At 37.4% G+C, this 22,638-nt stretch overlaps 1 protein-coding gene across 2 annotated transcripts in view; it reads right to left on the reverse strand.

Moving 5' to 3' along the window:
• GABRG2 (gamma-aminobutyric acid type A receptor subunit gamma2) overlaps positions 1 to 22,638 on the reverse strand; it is a 70,267-nt gene that overhangs the window by 19,465 nt on the left and 28,164 nt on the right. For both annotated transcript variants that reach the window (XM_064458962.1, XM_064458963.1), the window contains exons 5-6: positions 19,292 to 19,374; positions 18,454 to 18,591 (exon numbers count right to left, since the gene is read on the reverse strand). In XM_064458962.1, the coding sequence (XP_064315032.1) occupies positions 18,454 to 18,591; positions 19,292 to 19,374 (221 nt within the window). The remainder of the gene's footprint in view (positions 1 to 18,453; positions 18,592 to 19,291; positions 19,375 to 22,638) is intronic.

A 22,638-nucleotide genomic window follows, 5' to 3' on the forward strand; every position in this document is an offset into this window, starting at 1 on the left:
TGATTAGGACACTGAAGCAGCAGACAAGGTATCTCAGGTCTAGTCCCAGCTCTCCCACTGAACATCTGTAGAGCGACAGCTATTTCTCTTCTCCCAACCTGTCTTTCCTCCCATGGAGGTTCTTTGGAACATGTGCTTTCTATGTGCTTCAACAAAGTCTGGCAGATTCTGCTCTAAACTTACATGGAAATATTTAATGCAATTCGTCAAAAAGATAAAATAAATATTTTATGTTACATAGTATTTATGACTTATGTTTATACTTATTACAATTTTTCTTTGGCTTCTCACACAAAAGAAAACTCAAAAATATTTTACTATTATTCTGTTTCTGGTAATGCTAAAAAGTCCAAATGTAGACATGGTCATTCAAAGAAGGAAAATAAACGAAACCCACAAATCTTCTGATTTAAAAGCAGAGCCTGTAATCAGTGCTATAAGGATTGATCTGAAACTATTAGCGTTTTTCCAAACATTTTTTCTTAAAATACAAAGGGAAAAACCAAACTTCATTCAGTTTTGTCATGTTCATGTCTCGTCATGTTTCTGGGTTGCCAGAAAAAAGCAGGCTGTATGCTTTGAAAAAGTTTTTTATACGACATGGAAACAAGGCAACACCTATAGATGATAAGAAAATTCAGAAAACAGAATTTTGGAAAAGAATAAAAACTCTTATGGCCTGGGGCTTACAAAAAATAACAATATTAAAGGTGACACATGCATGAGAGTTAAATTTAAGGTTGTCATCTAGGATTGGCTCCCTGCACCTTTCACTGAAAGACTTGTCCAAATTCAGAATCTTGCTAACCACTAAATGATATCAGTTTGTGAATGATTATGGTAATTCTGAACTTCCTGATACACCTGATTCTTACAGGATACCCCTATGTAGCTGAAGGATAACTAAATAATTTGGTTAATTAAAATGTAAGTATGTGCATAAACCAGGTAGCAATTATGCCATTGAGAGAAACATTCCACAACTTTTGGTTTCATTTATCGATGACAGACACAGCTGGCAGCAATATATAAATGCATTTTAAACTTTCATTATTTGCCTCTGTTGAATATTGATTTAAAGTGAAATTACAGAGCAAAAGATAATTTTATTGCTTAAGAATTCATGGTTTTATTATAAAGACTTTCAATGTTGAAAAGCTTGCAGAGTTCTGCAGGGAATCCTCCCAGTCAGCTTTCCAATTCTACTTGTGGACATGTTAAGTTATTTTCAGAAACCTGTTGTTTACCCAGATACACAGGTAGGAAGAAAGGATGTTCACACACTTTGTTACAGGGAGCTCTCTCACTAACTTCTTTTTTAAGATTTACTAGTACTTTTGTAGGAATTCCAGTTCATATCTTAGTATTTACCTGCATTAGCAGATGAACATGTAATTGGTTACACCAGGAGGAGTTGCTGTTTGGGTTAGTCTTGAACATGTCTCTGTGTGTGTATTATACATAAGGTGAAAAGAAGAAAGGAGAAGAAGAATACATTTTTTGTAACTATTTGTGAAGTTTTTGTATTCATCAATTTTTAAAATTGTGATTAGCATGGTAATCTCACTATCTGTATGTGGTGCTGTATGGTCCACATTTATGCTAGGAAAGTGAGCCCTGTATATCTTCTGCTGACATTGCATGACACCCTTCTGAACCTGCAGCCAAATGTAGCTGCTGTCAGGGATCCCAGCATCACTGCTACTCATGGGCTAGGTAATTTTTCTTTTCTGCTTACATCTAATGCCATGTTATTGTTTACGAACGGATGGTTACCTTTTTTTGTGATATGGACACTGGTAGAATGCTCCTTAGAAACAGTTGCCTGACAGAACTACAGGTTTCTTAGGTTATCAAGTTCAAGGCAGTTTCCCACCAGGAACCTATAAAGTTACTTCAGTTTTGAGTCCCTCCCTGAAGTGTTTCATGATGACAATAGCAATAGACCTATGTAGATTGTGTTAGGATCTTTTTAAAGCTGGACAAATGTGTACTTTTTTTTTTTTTCTCTAATTGTTAGTAAGTGGCTGTCTGGAATTGAAGCTGAGATAGTTGCATTTAACTTCTACAAGTAAGTTGTGTTCAGTTGCATTTAACTCAGTTAAAACCAGGAATTAAAATAACCCATGGTTAACCCGTGCTCAGAGTTTGGTCATTCTGGAGAATATATGTTAGATTTTGCCCATTTATGCATGTCTGTATATATGTATTTAAGCTTGTTTCATAGGTCCTAACCAGAATTTTGGCTTGTAAAGTTCCTCCATAGCAGAGAAAACACAGTTTGGACTGATTGGAAGAGCACCTTTTGACCTAAGGGAATGAGGGTGACTCAAAAGAAATCAGTTTTCTAATCTGAAATACATAAATCCTGAAAAATATGCTGCATTTGGCTATTACAGAGGTCTACATTGCTCGAAAAAACAAAGCATTTTTCTTTATGTTGCATGGTCTCTTCAAGGCATGGGAAGAACAGCCGCCTCTGTCTCAGTGAATATATATCTGTTGCCTGCCTACATTCTGAGCAGTACGTGCTGTCTCGCACAAGTACATTCTCTCCCACGTGAGCTGTACTTTTCTCCTGCTGTACATACAAATGGCAATACTGGAGCAGGTTACTCCCGTTAACGTGCATGTTTCAGGAAGGTATGCATCTGCCTCAAGATAGTTGGTGACTGCTAGGATTTAGAGCTCTCGAGTTACAGTTTGCCATGAACTGAGCTTAATAAAAGGTCATTTATTTATGTAATATACATGATATGAAGTCATGTATATTACATAAATAAATATTACATACAAGACTATATTACACACAGTCATACATACCTGACTTTAAAAAAGCTTTAAAAATACCACAAATCCTACACACGAAAGCTTAGAATGATTTTCATGAGAAGAATCTGTTACTGTATTTAGGTTCACTTGTTTGAGAGTAACTTTTTTTATTGTAAACATCTAAAATTTCTTAGAACCATACTTTGAAACTATAACATCAAGGCAAGCCATTTACCTCTAGAAACTGTATTTTTCCAATGAGAAATGTGGAAGAATTTCAGAGGCATTTTGTTCCATATTCTTAAGTAGATAAATCCATTATATTGCTGTAAGAGACTGCCAAATTACCTGGAAAAGACTCCTCCAGAGTTCACATCTATGGCTATTAAAAATAAGATATTCTGAATCATACTTGTGGGTTTTTATAACTACCTAGAAACAAAAATATCACAAATGTATTTGTTTTCCAGTTTGAGACATTCCTCTGGAAAAGGTTATTATGGACTAATGTCTGAGAGTTAAATTGTATCCTCATTCTCCTGCTACTGGTTTGCCTGAGGACAATGCCTGCTCTGTGTGCAGATTCCAAATTGTTTCTGGATTCTTAAGTATTTTGTCATGTAGAAGCCACGTGCAAACCTTCAGCAATGTGCAAATTAATCTTGTTCACAATCACAGCTAACATGTAACAGCAGAAACATCCACTAGCAAAAGTAGGTGTTGCAAAATAGACTGAGGTGTGATTGGTGAGGAAATGACATGGAAAAAACTACCTCTAATAGAACAGTTGTATGCAAAGAAGGAGATGGCAGATGTGTTTGGGTGTATTTTTAACCTCTTGAGCTTTCTAGGAGGATATTATTGACATCAGGTAGAAAGTAAAATCATTGGAGGAAAGAAAAAGAAGCTGTCAAACCCAGAATCTCTTTACCTATTAGAAGTGGTGAAAAATTAGTTTTAAAATCAGAGAACAAGAACAAATAAAGGCACCAAAGCAGAAGGAACTAGCTTATGGTTAAAATGGTAAATAAATGTAGAGTTAAAAATGTGAACGGTGTCAGAGATAGTGAAAGAGAAACTATGAAAAATGGAAAACAATGAGATGATGTTCTAAAATGATACTTAATACAAAGAGCAACAGTGAGACAGGCCACAGGCCTGCATGCAACAGACCTAAAGGGAAGGATAGAGATTAGGAGGGTGCTTAGTTTGAAGATCTGTCTCGGAAGAGACAGCTATGAATCATGAATAATTTATAACAAGTATTGTAATTTGAAGTCAAACAGATCAACCTTAGGATGTAAAAAACTTCTTTAAAGAATACAGATACCATCCTCAAGTTTCAGTTACCAGCTTCACAGGAGTAAGTGTAGAGCTTCTAAGTATATGTAATCACACTAGTCCAAATCCTACAAAGTATTTAAATGGCTCACCCTTTTCAAGAGAAGACCTTTGAAGAACTATTTATTTTTCAAATAGACATATTCACAACAATGTTCACAGCTACTACAGGACAGGTTCCCTATGAGTCTCCATTCCATGTTGCAGGGTGAATACCATCACATTGTATGTTTTCAGGCCAGGAATTACAACCTTTTAATCTGTTCTTAAAAGTGAGGCTATAACACTGTGAATCCCATGGGTTACATTTTTTTAAGACTTTCCTCTTTTAACATTTGAAAATGTTATGTCCTGGAAAGCTTTTAAAAATAAAAGGGCAGTTCTGGATCAGAAACACAGTGTGCTATACAGAGGAGGATGCATTTGGAGTCCCACAGCACTGTGGCAAGGAAATTGTGGAGTGAGCTTTACCACGTAGGATGGAGTGTACCCTACACATAGGTAATATGAAGTTACTGGAAGCTAAATTTCTGTAAGGTCTCCTACATTGTTTTATAGAAGTCCAGCTGCTGTATTTGTAACTCCACAGAGAGATAAGGCTGCAACTGGTGCTTGGTACCAGAAACGGTTAATAAGCTCAAATGAATAATCCAATGCTTTTTGCATTTATCTTTCTGCTCAGGTTGCTATCATAAAATACTTCAGGGTTGGGATAGTATGTTGGATGCAGAAATGATGCAGTGGTCCATTCATATCTTGCAGGCGTAGCTTGTTATAGAGATTCTCTGTGAGACAAAGTCAGTCGTGATGTTACCTCAGATGCCATAAGAGAGAAATGTACTCAAAACCCAAGAGGCAAAGCAATAAAAATGCAAGCAATAACTTCTTACACCCAACAAAACAATATTTGCTTTGAAGGAGCTCATGAATTTCCTAGAAGGGATGTGGATATGGAAATGTCACCCAGTTTCCTTCAAGACACCAACATTCCCACCAGGCAAACGCAGCACTCCTCCACAGCACTGTGCCCAGCAGCAGGCCTCTCTTCTGGTTCAGCTCTGCTGGCCCCATTCCCTAGCACTTTGCCATTCATATGCACATACGGCAGGTGGGAGAGAAAGAGTTGTCAGAGCCAAAACAGCATTTGAAATACTTCAGTAGAGTGAAAAAGTTGGAAGTTTGTTTTTCTTGTAATGACTTTCAGGTTTTACCATGGAAATGACAGCAGTGTTCTCAAATTGTATCCCAACAGCTCCCAGCCAGATGGAGAGATGGATTTTATTTTATTATTTCTGGAAGCAGAATAAGTTTAAAAGAAAACCACTGATGGTAGTTTCTGAAAAATACATTTTACTGATGTAGATTCCTTCCTGTTTCTTGATCCTAACAGCTCCATGTGAACACCTCTTTAAGCAAAGTGAGTGTCTGAAAATATGAACACAGGTGTAAACAAAGTTTTCCAAGCAGCTCTCAACATGAAACAACTTATTTGTTGTTTAGTTGTATTACCATCAGCTAGCAGCCCCACTCTTGGATTAAAATTTCACTATCATAGCAATTATATCTAGAAGAAAAAAGAGACTGTGTCCCTCAAGTTCGCATTCCCCAACTAAGTGAATTATAGAACTACAGCTTTGCCATATCGAAAATAATATTGCTCATTGCCCTTCTCTGAAAAGCTACTTTTTCCTTTAAATTTATTTTTACATTTTATTTTAAGTTTTGTGCATGGGTAGGACCTGTGGCACTGCATTCAGATAGGCATAATAACAATTATCATACATTTATGTTTGATTTTAGCTAGTACAGGTGGAATAAAGCACCCTATTTAACTCACCTAGTCTGAAGTGTGGCCTTTATATATGAAGAACTTCAGCTTGGGCTGAATTTCCTCATTTTCAGAGGTGCTAGAGTCAAATATTAATTTAAGAACATTTCTATGTAAAATTTTTGTTCTCAAATCTGCTAAAGAATCTTCATACAAAAGTTCACTATATATTAGAAAATCTCTTTAATCCCACACACCAAATCCAAACTGTTTAATTGAATTGCACATAAAATAATTGCCATTCTTCAACCTACAAATATTAAGCTGAACACTGTTCATATTATTTCCATTGTTTCCTGATTTCAGTTTAATTCCCAATATTCTCGTTGGGATATTTTGTCTTGTAGAGCTTGAGTAACATCCGGAGGTCGGAATTACAATGGCTTGTGAAATGTAATGAAAAATGAAAGAAATAATGAATAGCCCTTTTCTATAAGCCTCAAAACTGGTATTAAGCTTTTGTTAAAACTTAGAGGAGTGTATTGCTTCCTACCCTGTTCCTCTAAGATGAATCAAGGTTATATTATCTCAGGCCCTCCTTGTTTATAATTCTGAATATATTGATCAATTATAACAGTTAAGACAGAAGTTGCAAAGTGATAAAAAGACAGGTAGAGGGATTTGAGGGACTGTCATATAATGCTACCCTATTGCTTTCCACAACATCAGCCACTCCATACACTCTTTCTCCCAAGAAAAGTTAAGGCATGAATTTGGTTCCTGTTAGACTCCAGAGAAATTACTTGGAGAACACCTGTGAGGAATGCTTCAGCTGCTGAAAAATCTTAAACTGTCATTTACATGTTCATTAGACAGTAGGGAATTCTGTCATGAGATGCAAATCTGTAAGAAATCAGCCCTTCTGCTCACAGTACTATTCATTTTTCTTACTTAATTCTCCCTATACAAAATCTCTTATCACACCAGGAAACAAAAATCCAGTTTAAATCTTTAAGGATGTGGCACTAGGAATGAGGTGGTCCAGAGAGAATGAGATAAGAGGTAGAGATTTTTTTCCTCCCAACTCATGAGCCTCATCAGCACAGCATTATGATTTGGGGCTATGGTTTATTGTAAAGCTACTTAAGAAAAGGTGGGCACCAAAGCTGGCAAACTCAGCAGGAGAATGTCTGCTTGTGGTTGCTTTTATATATGTTTCAGAATGTAACCAGAGCTGTTAAGGGTGACAGAGCAGTGGCACAGGCTGCCCAGAAGGTTGTGGAGTCTCCTTCCCTGGAGACATCCAAAACCCACCTGGATGCATTCCTGTGCCCCCTGCTCTAGGTGTGCCTGCTCAAGCAGGGGGGCTGGACAAGATGGTCTCCAGAGGTCCCTTCCAACCCCTGCCATTCTGTGATTCTGTGACGACTATTGTTAGTATAAAATGACTCATCCTCCTGCACAGAATAGGCACTACCACATCTAATGACATGCAAGCTGGGTTATCCTAGATCAGCTGGCTGGTAGGAAGCTCAACATCAACAGTCTCAGTCAATACAAAGCCCTGAAATAATGCTACCATGACCAATGGGACTACATTCTAAAACAAATCGCCATACCCTCTGTGGGAGGTTATGTGGGACCTTTCCTGTCTGGGGCACTGGTGGGATCTGCACATAAAATGAACCAGCTCATTAGTTCAGAGAAATGTCGTGTTCCCATATTCCAGTGTTCAGAAGTTGATCTTTTCCCTTTCACTTTTCTTCTCTGACTTATAGAGCGATAATGGGTTTTCAATATTCGCACTATTTGCTAGTAATAAATTCTCCTGGTGAAATTCTTTGCTTTTCTTGTCAACAGAGATACAGTATGTCTTTCTCAGAACTGAAGGAAAGCATAGATTTTCTATACCTATACTTGAAAGTCTACTTCTTTTTTCTGCAGTATTGCTAAATCTAGTCATACGGGTTTTGACAATGATTATTTTTTAGAAATAATAATAAAGTAATTTATTTTCTTCATACTCAATAACATTCTTGCTTTTCCCAGATTGAAAATAAATTATGTGAGTTATCAGAAAATTCTTACTTCATAGCTCAAATCCTTAGCGGAGTGGCAATATGCTGTCATGAATTGCCCTGGTTATTGCTACTGCACTTGTACAACCAAAGTTCCAAGACATTGCTGTTTCACATCATGATTGTGCAACTGGAACAATCTAATAGTTCCAGACTAGTAGTTTGCTACAGTGATAGGAAATGTTGATGACCTACAAGGGTGGTTGGAAGTATTCAAACTTGTTTTATTTCATTTTTAAATAAATGTTACTGGATAACAGCAGAAAATTATCTAAGAAATCACTACCAGTTCTTTACTGACTGTATATTTTTCTATTTTGCATAACTAGAGAAGGGATGTTAAGTACAGTCAAGTAGTTATTGCTATCTGTAATTTGAATGGACAGGCATGGACAGGGTGTGAACTCATTTTAGGGTTTTTGGAGGGGGGCAAGGGAAAAGAATTGTTTGGGTTTGTTGTTTTTTTTTAACAGTACAGGATGACTGTACTTCCTCTTCAAACTCATATTCTCAAGATTAAAAGAGAGCAGTACAATCAACAAGAACATGATAGTCAAGTTTTTTGATGGTTTTCTCAGTTCTTAGAATTGAGAAAGAACAAATAACAATTTGCTGACTAGTTTCATGATCCCTTCTAGCCACCAGCATTAAGATACACAAAGGGTGTTGTGGTACTTTATGCATTAAATCTTGAAAAATATTTTTAAATTGTCTTATCTAGGGCATGATACAAGAAAGTATTATTACATAAATTTTATCCTGCAGCTCTTTAGCTTTAATTATGCAGTCTTCTTGAGAGTAGCAAAGAACTCACTTAAATAGACTGTATCACTTTTTGAGATAAGTGGCATATTTATAGCTTCTATAATGTATATCAAAATGAGGACGATTATGCCTTGTTTAAAAAGGCCACATTAAAGCACATGCAATGTACAGTTAAGAATTTGTTTTAACAATAAAAATGAGGGAGTTAATGTTTGTGAAACATAAAATGATAATGACAAATAATTGAACATTACTACCATGCTTAACATTATGCTACTATGTGAGAAAGTGTTGTCAACATTATAGGATGGTTTTATGGAATTATAGATAACACGTATCTAAAAATGTAAGTGGAACATTTTACAATCACAAGGTACTGCAGAGAGTTTTATGAATTTGTACATACTCTACACATTTTTATTTAACAACCTAGTCTATTTCCTTTTTGTTTCTCCTGTTTCATTTGCCACCAAAAAAATTTAAAAATCAAAGCTCACTGGGAAGGTCTCTTTAAACTTAGTGGTGTTAAATTAGTTTCATTTGCTTTTTACATGTGATATTTGGCTGAATTTGAGTGTTATTAGCTCCCTTCAATGCTGCCTGACTCAGATACTCTTGTTTTGCAGACTTGCGTGTCTTACTTCCACTCAGCCTTTCAATTATATCTGTTCAAATACAGTGACAAACTCCCCCAACAAAACAGCATCTTAGATAAGAAGGTTACTAAAAATGCTATGTAATGACATGAGACTGAGAAGCTAGAAATTGCACCTGCAACCTGAAGGGATTTAACTGTGTAAGAACAGCCTTAGAGGCATATGTTTATTATTTAGGACATATATGTGCCCCAGGCAAATCCAAACTTATTTCATATGAACTATCCCTGCGCTATACACATAACGAACATTAAGCTCTCATCACCTTCAAACATCCTTAACAAATTTGTTTCTCTCCACTGAAAAAGCAGGAAGATGATAAGTCAGATAAGACCAAGGGAAAAAAATGTGAAAGAAAGAATCTTAAAATAATTGTATTACAACCATATTTTTTGAACACAAAAAGGGCCTGGAAGTGAAACATCAGTGCTGTGCTGATCAGTTTCCAAGTTACAAAGATTACCTTGTGAGTCTACAGCTGAAAGGCTGAAGTGTTCAGGAACCCTCCAATTTATCACAGGATTCCTTGAAGTTTAATTATTTAAACAGCAACACCATAAAACATTTATTTATTTAAATCAATAATTTAAACATACTTATTCACTATGGAAAAAAACTATTCTAAAAACATTTAATATTCAGACTTCTTTTCATGCTAAAATATTTGTGAATATACATTGTTCTTTAAATACTAAACCATTGTGTCTAATCCTTTTGAATCAAAGATCTCTCACCACTATTCATTATAATTAAATCTAGCTCCAGTTGAAAAGAGTGGAATAACACTGATTTTCTCTTGTGATATTGCAACGGTTTCTGTGAAAGTCAATCAGTGGGTGGAGTATGATGACTTCATTACCAGACAGGAATTAAAAAAAAGAAGTTGGGATATTAATACGCTTTGTGTCTCAAAAAAAGACAATATATCCATAAAGGCATTAGAGGTATCATAAAAATTTGTATGCTTAGTTATTTGCAGGAAAGACTCTAAACATAGAATAACTCTTAATTTCCTGATTTTTTTCCATAAAATTTAAAACATTCATAATTATGGTGGGTTTGTTTGTTTTTAAATAATTCAAATGTCCTAGAAGATCTAATTATTTTCTTGCTATAAAATGAACAAATATTATTTCTTAAAGCCACTGTTCTGTTTTATCCACAAAACTATATTTATTACAAAACCAATCTTGCCTTTAATGTCTGTGCTTTTGCAATTACCCTGCATTAGTTTCAGTGGAAATGCTCATAAGATTCCACATTGTCCCTTATTCTCTGGTTACTTGTATATTAATCCTTTTTATCCTTACCTGACCTTCTAAAGCTCGGTTTAAAGTGTAACAAAACATGCTTCCAGAAATGGCAAACCTTCAGAAAAACAAGGAAAACTAAACTTGACCCGCAAGAGTCTGTTCAGTTGTGAAGTCTTACTGGGGTGGGTTGAAAGAGGTTTCAGGGCCCCACAACCCTTTTCTTCAGGGACAGTCATGATTTCACTTTGCTGGGTGACTCAGCTGACAGTGAGTCTAGGAAAAACTGACAGTAAAACAGGGCTGATTTACTGTCACTAGAATTTCAAAAAAGCCCTTAACCCTTCTCAAAAGAAAAAAAAATAATCATTAAAGAGGCTTTCACCTCTTTATATGATTAGAAGCAGTTGAACTGGAATGCCTAAACCTGAAGCTGTACAGATGCAAACCTGAAGAGAGAAGTCAGATTCTTTCTATCTGTAAGAATTTTAAACATATTGATTCCCCAGGAATAGTGGGGGGTTTTCCTGCCCATTAAACCACAAAGATCTAGCCTGTCACTGTGAAAGAGATAGCAAAGTTAGGGAGTCTTTGTGCATTGGATGCTTTTTTGCATTAATACCAAATTGGTGATGGCCCTTCAATCCTCAGTCACAGCCCCGCCACTGCTGCCGTGGCTTGGCAGTTCTCACTGCTCACCATCAAGCTATTTCCAAGGAGTCTTACAGCATCTAACAACATCATGGAAACATATTTCACATGACTGCAACTATGCTTTCCACATAAACAAGAAAGATCCTTTTTATCGTGGTCATAACTGAGCATGGAGCAGAAAAACAGGCCAAAACTAGCTATTAGTTGTATGTATTACTTGGATCCATTGGATCCACAGGCTTTCTTGTTAGATGTGTCATTTGCATTAAAAGCTCCTTGGCTTATACTGTTCAGGTGGCATGGATTTTCCTATTGCTCTGCTGCCAGAGGAATGGGTCCATAGTGATTTCAAAACCAACTACAGACCAGATGACAAGCAGAGAGGTGTCTGGATGAATAAAGAAAGTGGGAAGACAACTGTGCAGGTTTTCTCAGGTCTTTTGGGATGCTGCTAAGGGCTGAAGCAGCCAGTACAGAAGAGACCCAAATGCAGTTGACTCGAGTCCTTCCCAGCCTCTGTCCCTCTTGTCTGCAACTCATTGTCCAGTTTCTCAAGAAGCCTTCAGCTTGTCCCTGTCGTCTCGTCTGTCTCACAGGGATTATGCAAGGATAAATGGTTCTAAGGGGTTCTGATTTTGCAGTTCTGAAAAGGTGAGTGTACACGGATCTTGGACATCTGCATGACAGAGAGGAACTAAAAAGCCTGCTTACTGAATTAGTTCATTTATGCAAGCATGTGAATTAATCTATAAATACTCATTTGCCACACAACCAAATTAGATGAGAAAATGTGGAGTATACAACAGGTATGGGAGGGAGGAAGTTGTACTACATCTTTACCCTTTGAAGACACGATCCTGAAATGTAGCCTAATTATTTTCAATGAACAAACTTTTCAACAGATATAACTTCAGCAAATGTTCATTGATTGCCGTGGTTTGATGAATGACTGAACAGATATGAGTATCTGGATTATTTGAGAAAATATTTTTATTGATATGTGATAAATGTTTGTTATTCATTATCCTTCAAAAAATTATGCAGGAGTAGTTACCTTAGACTGGTTTTATTCCCTGACAGCTATATCAAACTATTGTAAGATACTACCATAACAAAATCCTCCTCCTGCTCACAAAATTGTCTGTAACTCTTCATAATGGTGGTGTATGAAAGTTAAATAACTCAACTCCTCCTGTATTTTCTTTCAAATAATGTTATGTTGGGTGCAGCAATGTTAAAAAGTGGTTCATGTGAGTTAAAATAAGGGAGAGTTTACATGAAAAAAAAATTTACAAGCAAAAGTATTCCCTGGTGCTCTTTTTCTGGACAGGTGAAAAGAATATTTATATTAGGAGTAAAATATCAAGGTATCGCTATTAACATATTTTAGGGTTATCTTAAGTATACTGCCTTAGAGCTAAGGATTTCCTTTGAAGCAGCAAACATAAAAGTAGGCCTTTTGGTCGGTTGTGTCTGCCTACAGCTTTAAATGTTTCACTGTCTTACAGAGACAGTATTCTTTTAGCAAGTATGTTTAAAATAATAATTTAATATAGCTTTTCAAAAAAAAAAAAAGGATATTGAAAGAAAAACCCTCCTAAACAATAAAGAGAACAATAAAGGCACACGGAACAATTTAATAGTAGGCTGAGTTTTCTTACTTAAAGCTTGTGTCATCATTTGTTCCTCTGCAAAGTGGATCCAAAGAATGTTTAAGTTCTGCCAAAAGCAAAATGCAGGTACTAGTATCTTGTACCTATTCACTAGATCAAATTCTTCAGACAGGGAATGTTTTCAGTTCTCAGACGGATCTCCCTGACAATGCCATATGCTATAATCAGCTCATAGGAGGACTCAGAGCTCTGTATGGGGCTATCAGGGATTTCTAGGCACAGTGGCAATCCACCCATGGCCATTTTTTAATACTAGGCCTATTTCCCAACACAGATCTTCAAACAGGATCTGCACCTGTCATATTTTGACTTAATAAAGAAGCATAGGGTGAAGACTCCTGCTTTTTTTGAGCATTATGAAACCTCTGGGGACTGCATGCCTGCCAACTGTTCAATTCATTATGACAGAGATTTAAAATGAAGTATAGAAGTCTGTGAATACATCCTCTTCCACAAATAATAGCCTTGACCACATTTTCCTGATAAAACAGAAACCAGACCCAGATCTATTTCTGTGGCTTAATAGTTGCATAGCAAGATAAATATTTAATTATCAATTTGACACTGTTTACCAATTATGAGCAATAGACTGCTCTACTGCACAGCTCCGATTAGCTCTGTAAAACACAGAACAGGAAGAAAATTAAAATAAATTTAAAGATATTGGCTCACCAGTCTTGTGGATCCTGTGCAGCTTGTTGAATTGCTATTTATTGGTTAGTCTTATAATGCCTTTGCATTGAATTAAAAATTCAGGATAGGCCCTGTGATTAAGCAATAGACAACGTCTGGTCTAAAAAAGGAACTACCCAGTCAAAGAAATGAACTGGGAATAGCAGAAGCTCTGTCTGTCCTGAATAATTACACATTCACAAGCCATTTTGCATAGTACAACATTTTGTATGTTCAAAAACACTGGAATAGTAAGTAGAAATGCAGTTTGTCTAGTAATTTTATGAAATTCATAGAAACTTACTGATGGAAATAATTTCAAGGTATAAGCTAGTTCTTTCCTCTTAGTCGGAGGTATGATTTCATAAAACCTCTGATTTTAGGGTTTCTACAATCTCCCTAAATAATATGTGCCAGTGCTAATTATTGTTATGGTTTAAAACCAGGATGTTTGTTTTACTCCTTTGAGCACCAGTTATATTTACTTACAGGCTGGTTCCATACTTCCAAATACATCCATAGGTCATGTTTTCTAAACCTTTACTTATTACACTCTCCTTTGCTCCCCTGTCTTTCTTAAAATATTGCACATAAAAGCGAACCTTTTTTTTAATCGAACAGAATGCAGCAACTGTTTGACATCAGTTTTTCAAAGTAGAACAGTGGCTATTTCTCCCAAGTCAAAGGCACAAATGTAAAAAGATCAGTATTTGTGTAAAAAAATTCTGGGGACTGTAGTAGTCCACAAACACACAAGGACAGAGAATTCGTTACTGTTGCAAAAAAACACCTTTTCTGGGATGCATCACCCAGTGTTGTGTGTAAACTTGGGAGAATGGAGGATGGAAGAGTATTCCTTGTGATAGAGCAGTCATTTTTTGTTTTATTCTCTTTATTATTGCTGCTTGTTTTATGATAAAACTCTCTTTCTTTTTGTCCACTTTCTGCCACATTTGCCAGAGTTTTACATTGGTCCCACGTATAGATCATATGTCTAATAAATCACACACCCTTTAATAACTAAAGACATTATAAGCATAACATGAGCTCTGAACACGTCACTAAAGCAGCTGGCTTTGCTCTGCAACCTCAGTATTACGCTTGAAGTAGGGTTTGGTAAATCTCATGCTTTCTTTGTAAGGACTACTCATGGCAGCGTCCATCCAAATTTCAGAAGTTGGTGAATTTTTATTATCTAGACTTTTCCCTTAGTTCATCCCCTTTTTACTGAAGAATCTCACTACCCTTCAGTGGATGGGGCCTTACACTGTGAGCAAAGAGGTCACACAAGAGAAATGGTAGTTTCTTAATAATGACCAAGATTTGCACTGCTGAGGTGCAGTGATTATGAACATGCTTCAGTAGTGCAATAAATCTTAAGCCCATCTCAGTTTATAAGTGTGTGACATCGACTGTAGTAGTTTATATAACTCAGATGATATTATATCTTAACGTGCACTTTATTGCAAATAATCTGCACTAAACCACTGCTGTATACACAGCATAGGTTGCAGTGAAAAGGCAAAAAAACCATATACAGGTAATATATTATTAAATGTACAGATTAGTTAGTCATTTTGATAAAATGTTCATAGGGCAGAAGGTTGAGAGTTAAATTTTCTTACCAGTCCTGCTATTAATGGACAGTGGATTATATTAGCTAAGTCATTTCCTATTGCTTGGTCTGTGACTTTCAAAGAAAATTAGAGTTACATGTGAATGTTCAGTTTGGAGAGAAACAAGCTGACAGCTCAGGATGACTCACCTCAGATAAGAAAAAGACAGGATGGTTTGTAATATTCCAGTTGCTTTTTTCTGCTGTTATTGGGATTTGCTAACTGAGCAGGGACAGAATTCCAACACCTGGCCCTTTCAGCTAATCTTACATTTCTGCAGTGCATGCAAAGGAAGAGAAGCAGATAAATGTAGTCACTTCAGCAAGTCCATCAGATCTTAGGAAGCTTGCTCTCAAGCAATCCGTGTCTTTCTCTGCCCATAATTCAGCCCAGATCTCAAATGTTCAGCTATGGCATGACAGAAAGAGAGGTAACAGATTTTGTAATAACCAAGTCTCAGCCATCCTTTCTGATTCTCTTATCTGCTCCAGTCACCAAGCAAGCATACCCCTCAAGGACTAGAACGTGTTAGTCACTGGGAGGCATGAAGCTGGAAACGAGAGTTTGTTTTGAAATGGAGTAAATGCAGATATGGAACGTTTATTCCAGTTTCAAATGCCTCAATGCTACTCCCAGCCTCCTTCTGTTCTGTAACTGGTCAATCTCATATTCTTTAATTCCTCCTTCTTGTGTTCAGGTTTCGCTGGTTTCTGTTATCATTTAAATTTAGTTTTGGGGAAGAGTTCTCAGAAGTATAGTATAGTCCTCTTTCCAACATCTCACTAATATTTCTGTTGCCTCCTCCACTGTAGCTCGGCTCATATCCCCACCGAGGCATTGGCAGTGGTACTGACATTAGTTTGTACCTAAACTCTGTTATATGCAGCATTGCAATTAGTTGCATAAAATCTTAAGACTTGTTTTGGCTATATGGGCATTCAGACATTTAACTTGTGTGCTCAAGGCTACACATGGGTTGCTAATAAATCTATAAGCTTGGAATATTTTTCTTGCTTTTTCTTTTGGGGAAACTATTAAAAATATGTGTGTGTATATAAGAGAGTAAAGTATGGGCCTGGCTGTGAAATATTGGAGTTAATGTAGTTCCCAGCATTCTAATATGGCACTTAGGTAAACAATGAACACTCTTTAGGATCTGCCAGCTTTAGCAAAATATAAGTAGGAGATAGACCAGATTCACGACAATCCCTATTTTGGGGTTTTCTTTTTTCCCACCTTCTAATTATTTAGATACTGCACCTAGATCAAAATCAAATCCTATTTTCTTGCATACCTGTGGTCCTAAAAAGAAGAGGAGCAAGGAAAATCAAACATAAAATAACTGCAGCAGAAGAAATATATCCACAGGACATTTTCCCAAGTTTTTATACTCAGCAGGTCTTTAAAGCAGCTCAGCAGGCTAAGTAGCTTTAGGAAGCATTTCTTCTTAAGAATCGAGAGATGACTAGAGTGACTGCTGCTTTAAAGTGCACGCTAGCTGCTAATTACCCTTTTTTTAAAGCAAATTAAAAGGGCTGGTGTGTCATCATATTAAAAACCACAGAATCAGCATTATGGCAGTACTCCAGGTGAGTACTACAAGCTTGAATGGCTATCCCCTGAAAAAAAAGGAAAGGGTGTCTTTGCAGGTGAAAGTATCTTAGTTTATTAGAGTCAAGTTTATTAGAGGTCAAGCAGAAAAGGAAAGAAAAAGAGCAAATAAAAAACCCTGAAGTTAAGGCTGAAATACATTCGGTTTCCAACCTGGGCAGGAAGAGACCTTAGACCACAGTTGGGTATGCTGCTGCCTTTTGTGCTTGCCTGTTGCACGAGCAGTGTGAGGTGAGATGTATTGCATTTTATATATTTGCTTTGAGATCAATTCCACCATGTCATGTGTAATGGTGGTTATCAGCAGCTATGGCTCATACACATGCTGCTATCTTGTCCTCTTTTGCACCTTTATTTTTCTTTTCCTGGGAAAATGAGAAAGGTCAAATGCTTTCTTGAATAGCTGACTAAATACCTTCTTCAGCTAAAATGGCAGAAGATGCCATAAGGCAAATGTGGCTACAGCTGGGAGGCTTCATTCCATTTTTGCCCTACTCATAAGACTAAACATGTCATTGGTGCTTAATGTCCAGTGATTCAGGAGTTGGAACTTGAATCAATTCTTCACCTCTTTGTTTGCTCTCCAGTGTAATGCACAGCAGGCTCCTCTCAACTCTAGTGTATCTCACCCTCCTTTTGAACATAACAGCAATGCTGACCTTTTAGAAATAAAATGGATGGGGATATCTATGAAGTCAGAATTAACACAGATGTCTGATTTTAAATCAATATATTTGCCAGAACAATAAAATAAGTTAAAAATCAAAAGCAACCTGAAAAGAAAAACTGCTTTCATTTCACTGTTCTTTCTGAAAGTAAGAAATCAAAGACAAGGGGTATCATGCACATACAAGAATGTTAATATGCAATTCCTCTTTATGTCCTTTCTCATATTCACCGATTTTCATTCCACTGAGAAATAAAACAATACATACGTCTAGAAGAATGGCTTTTTCTTTTTAGTTAGTAGGGTTAAAATTGCTATTTTTATTAAATGCTGAGTACTTCCTCATTTATAATTTTAAATTCTATTACTTGTTTCCAAGGAGATAGAAATAAGCAGGAAAATCATCTGAGACTCTGATTTGTAAGGCTGTTCTCTTTAATGAGAGTTGAACGTGCCCCCTTTTAAGGAACAAAATAAACTTGGAGCTGCTGTTGTAAAGAGGTTGGGACTTAGAATATAATTTCCGTGCAGGCTTACTTTCTGCTTCTGGAAGTTGGAAGGGGATTGCAAAATATCCAAATCAGTATCAGGTTATCATTTAGTGTCTCAGCTGTTTTCTACTGCTGTTTTCTACACTGAAGCAGGATAGGAAGTCCCCTTGCCCACCCACCCTTTGTAGTAGTGGCTTTCTCTGACAGTTTTAGGTATGTCTTGGAGGACAAGAATTGAAAGTAGGCAACAACTTATTTTTTCTTCCTGTGAGGAGTTCTTCAGAAATACTAAAGCCTGGATGGTTCCACAGGTATTTAAAAGCCTGTAATTGTTCACTGAAGTGCCAATGCTAAGTTCTAAACAGAGATAACTTTCTTTTTTTCTTTCTGTTAATAAAATCATAAATGAATCTGAAGGTAAAGAGATCAGTTGTCTTACCTGAAGTAGTCTTCACCACCTCAGTTGTATTTCTTAATCCTGTAAAGGAGAACTGGTAAAGCCTCCAGGACCTGGTGTCCCCCACCTCCACTGAGCTGCGCTTCCACTGGTAAATGATCTCTTCTCTTGGGTAGCCATCTTATTGCAATGGAAAATACAGAATGCTTTGTTTCATAGTCATTGTTAGGATTTTAGTGTACTTTGGGGAGTAAAAATGCTATTTTCTATTTCTGGAAAAAACTGGAGAAGCATATTGCAAGTAAATTACAGGTAAGTTTTTCTCAAGTTACTTAGTAGTGCCTTTTACTTAATGTCACATTTTATTTATTGTAAGTTAAAATAGCACTTGAGATAAATTTTTTCAAAAACTAGTTTTCCACTTCTGTGGAACCAATAGGATGGGATTTTGCCCATCCTTCAATTATGGCCAAAAAGTCCACAGCTGGACCAGGAGTTTACACCTTGATCTGACTGAAAAATGTCTAACCCTTGACTCCAGCTATTGCAATAGTAAAACTCCCTTGCACAGAGAGAAAGTATCAGGCCATGAGACTTTGATGTTCAAAGTAAGAATTTCTACTGTTATGCTAAGATATAAGCATAAATTAATCACATAGGTCCCAGAAATTATGTCATTCTTTATATAGCATTCCTCAGTTATATTTGTTGACATATATGATTCATGTACTTGAAAACAAGGTCAAAATAAAACTGAAAACCATTGGACTATGTCCAGTTAAGAACATAACACTTGCTAACTGTAAGTATATAAATATAAATTCATAATAAGTGGTTCAGTGTGGGTCAGAAAAGGGATATTTCTAAGCATGTTACTTACAGCTTGAAAATTCCAGGGGGCAGGAATGGGCATCCATTGGGAAGTTGTGTAACTGTAGCTGACACTCAGCATCAATTGTCAGCCTGAAGAGAAAGAGATCAGGATATACAGAATGCACCTGAGAAGTTTGTCCTGAAAGCTACATCATGGCAAGCAAAATGAGATTCTTACTAGTGTGGAACCTGCCTATGAACTATATAAATATATATAAAGAGAGAAAGCAAAAGTAAACTATTGATCTGTGTGTATTAATTTGGATATTCCAAGCATACAAAGACATCATGGTTACTGATAAGCAGTGTTTCTTTTTTGGTTACATAAGTCCTGATGATCTACTTTCTGGACTGTGTGATAGAAGAAGGTATTAAAGTTCTGTTCCTATGCATCTGAAATGGCATCATTACTCATGACTGGCAAATCCATGAGAGATATACAGGTCATCTCATGAGCAGTGGCAAACGTCTGTGTCACAACATGTCATAATGCACTAGGGAAATATATTTTACGTGACAAAAATTCTGTTTCAGAAATGATGGATGGGAGTCCAAATTTAGACATCTGCAGCCAAGACAGCTGTCTAAACTACCTTCATAGCTAGTGGAAAGGCACTTTGAGGGTATGCTTCATTTCATTCCAAAGTAAGACATTTAAATCAAATCAGAAGAAGAATGTACCGAAAGGTGTTTTCTTCCACTGAGCATCAGGAGAGTCTCCATGATAACTCAGGTGGCATAGGTGTTACAGATCAGGCAGAGACATGTACTTTCAGAAATCCAAAATTAGGTGAGATGTATCCCCTGATGTGCCGGCTAAAACTCTACCATTTTTCATTCAGTCCTTTAATTGTTTCTAGCCACTATGTAGCCCCACCCCTGCCGTGAGCTGCATGATACTTGGACTTTGGAAAAGGAGGGAGGAGATGACGTGAGAGCGGAAAAAAGGAAACGAGGAGAAAAAAAAGAGCATAGGGATGTTTATGTGTTCCATGAGTCTCTAGGAAAACTGTAGGTTTCTGGTCTTTGCTGATTCCTGGGCATCGAAGTGAGCAACCCTGTGGCCTGGGTTGGTCTCCTAAATATAGGTGCTGCATGCAAATGAATCCCTGAGTCTCATGCTGTGGGATGCAGAGGAATGCTGTGACCACTAGCCATCAAGTTAATGAAGACAAAAGGAAACTTTTCTGCATTAAGGATTTAGGAACATCTAATTTCCTTTGTAACTAAGGGAAGTTCTGTTTGTGACACAGAAGGAGAGCTGATTGTGTGCTAATATTATTGATTTTCTTTCTCTTCTCATTTCCATTGCCTTCAGTTTCACTTCAAGATAATCATGATATGGATCCAAAAAATTATTAAGTTCTTTCTTCGATATCGCCTTTTCTATGGTGAATATATTTAACACTATTTGAAGTTGGGGTAGGCTCAGATTTACTGCTGTTTTCATTTGTTTTCTCTATGGAATTGAATAGATCTCATTCCCCAGCACAAAGCACAATCCAGGCTTTGAACATGTCCAAGCGTGGGTTTTCTGGGCAACCTGTTCCACTGTTTGACCATTCTCACAGTTAAAAAGTGTCTTCTTAGGTTTAAACAGGATTTCCTGTACTTCAGTTTGTGCCCATTGCCTCCTGTCCTGTCACTGGATACCACTGATAAGATTATGTCTCTGCCTTCTTTACCCCTTCCATCCCCTGCCTTCTTTACCCCCACACACATTACACACATTGGTAAGATCCCCTGAGCCTTTTCTTCTCTAGGCTGAACAGTCCTGGCTCCCTCAGCCTCTCCTGGCACATTGGACACTCCCAGCCTTTCAGCATCTTAGTGGGCCTTCGCTGCGCTTGCTCCAGCAAGCTGAGATCCTTGTTGTACTGGGGAGCCTAGCACTGCACCCTGCACTCCAGATGTGTGTCACTAGTTCTGAGCAGAGGAGAAAGATCATCTCCATCAACCTGTTGGCAACAGTCTTCCTAATGCAGTCCAAGATGCTGTTTGCCTTTTCTTCAGGGGCACTTTGCTGGTTTATGGTGAACATCCACCAGGATCCCCAGGTCTTTTCCTGCAAGGTGATTTTCAGCTGGTCAGCCCCCACCCTGTACTGCTGCATGAAACCCCTGGTTCAGGATGACATTTTCCTTTGTTGAACTCCATGAGATTCCTCTTGGCCCGCCTCTCCAGCACGTTGCAGTCCCTCTGAGTGGTAGCATAACCTTATGATATGCCAATCACTCCTCACAGTTTTGTATTATCTGTGGACATGCTGAGACTGCACACTGTCTCATTTTCCAGGTCATTAATGAAGATGTGAAGATGTTGGCCCAGTACAAAACTGGGCAGTACACCACTGGTGACTGCTTTCCAGTTGGCCTTCATGCCACCGATCCCAGCCCTTTAAGCCTGGGAGTTCAGGCATATTCAATACATCTCAATGTCCACTTATTTAGCCCATACTTGATCCTCTTCCACCAAATCTTCCCTGCTCCACTTTTCTCCTGGTTTCAGGGACCTGGGATTGCTGAAGGCAAGGCTTTGCCAGTGAAGATTGAGGCAAAAAGACATTATGTACCTTGACCTTTTGGTGTCCTTTGTGACAAGGTCCCCATTCCCATTCAGCAATGTACCCACATTTTCCCTATTCTTCATTTTGCTAAGGATGTGTGTTTAGAAAGCTGTGCTTTCATTTCTCTGGTCAGATTTGACTGCAGATGAGCTTTGGCTTTTCTAACCCTGTCCCTGAGTGCTCAGACAGCATCTCTGTATTCCTCCTGAGTCACCTGTCCCTACTTCCACCTTTAGTACATTTTCTTTTCACATTTGAGTTCTGTCAGGAGCTTTGCGTTGATCCATGCAGACTACCAGCTACCTTTGCTTGATTTCCTACTGGTCAGGATGGACTGTTCTTGAATGCAGGGGGAGGCAATTGAGAAAAGCAACCAGCTTTTCTGGAGACCTCTTCTTTTCAGGGCAGAATCCCAGATCTATGATGATACTATCACATTTCGCTTCTGGGTTAATCCAGGTCGAATCCTTACTGGTGCTTGTGGTGACTCACTAGAACACCTAAGTATACACTAATAACAGATGACTGTTTCAAAGTTCTATCAGAGATAGCTTTTGTAAAGAAACTGAGGGGTTTTAAAAGAAAGGTAACAAAATCCAAAGAGACAGTAGTGTGCAGCTAAGTCCAAATTTAGCATTTCAAAAGTGGACATAGGATCTTCTTTATCAGACTGACTTTGTTTTGCACTGGACTTCAATTCCGATCATTCTCTTATCTCTTCTGGTGATGTAATATGTTATGAATGTAAAATAACTATGAAATAAAACTCCTTTTTGTAATTCAGACAG

The sequence above is a fragment of the Phalacrocorax carbo genome, chromosome 8 (assembly GCF_963921805.1).
Source record: "Phalacrocorax carbo chromosome 8, bPhaCar2.1, whole genome shotgun sequence".
NCBI classification, from domain to species: domain Eukaryota; kingdom Metazoa; phylum Chordata; class Aves; order Suliformes; family Phalacrocoracidae; genus Phalacrocorax; species Phalacrocorax carbo.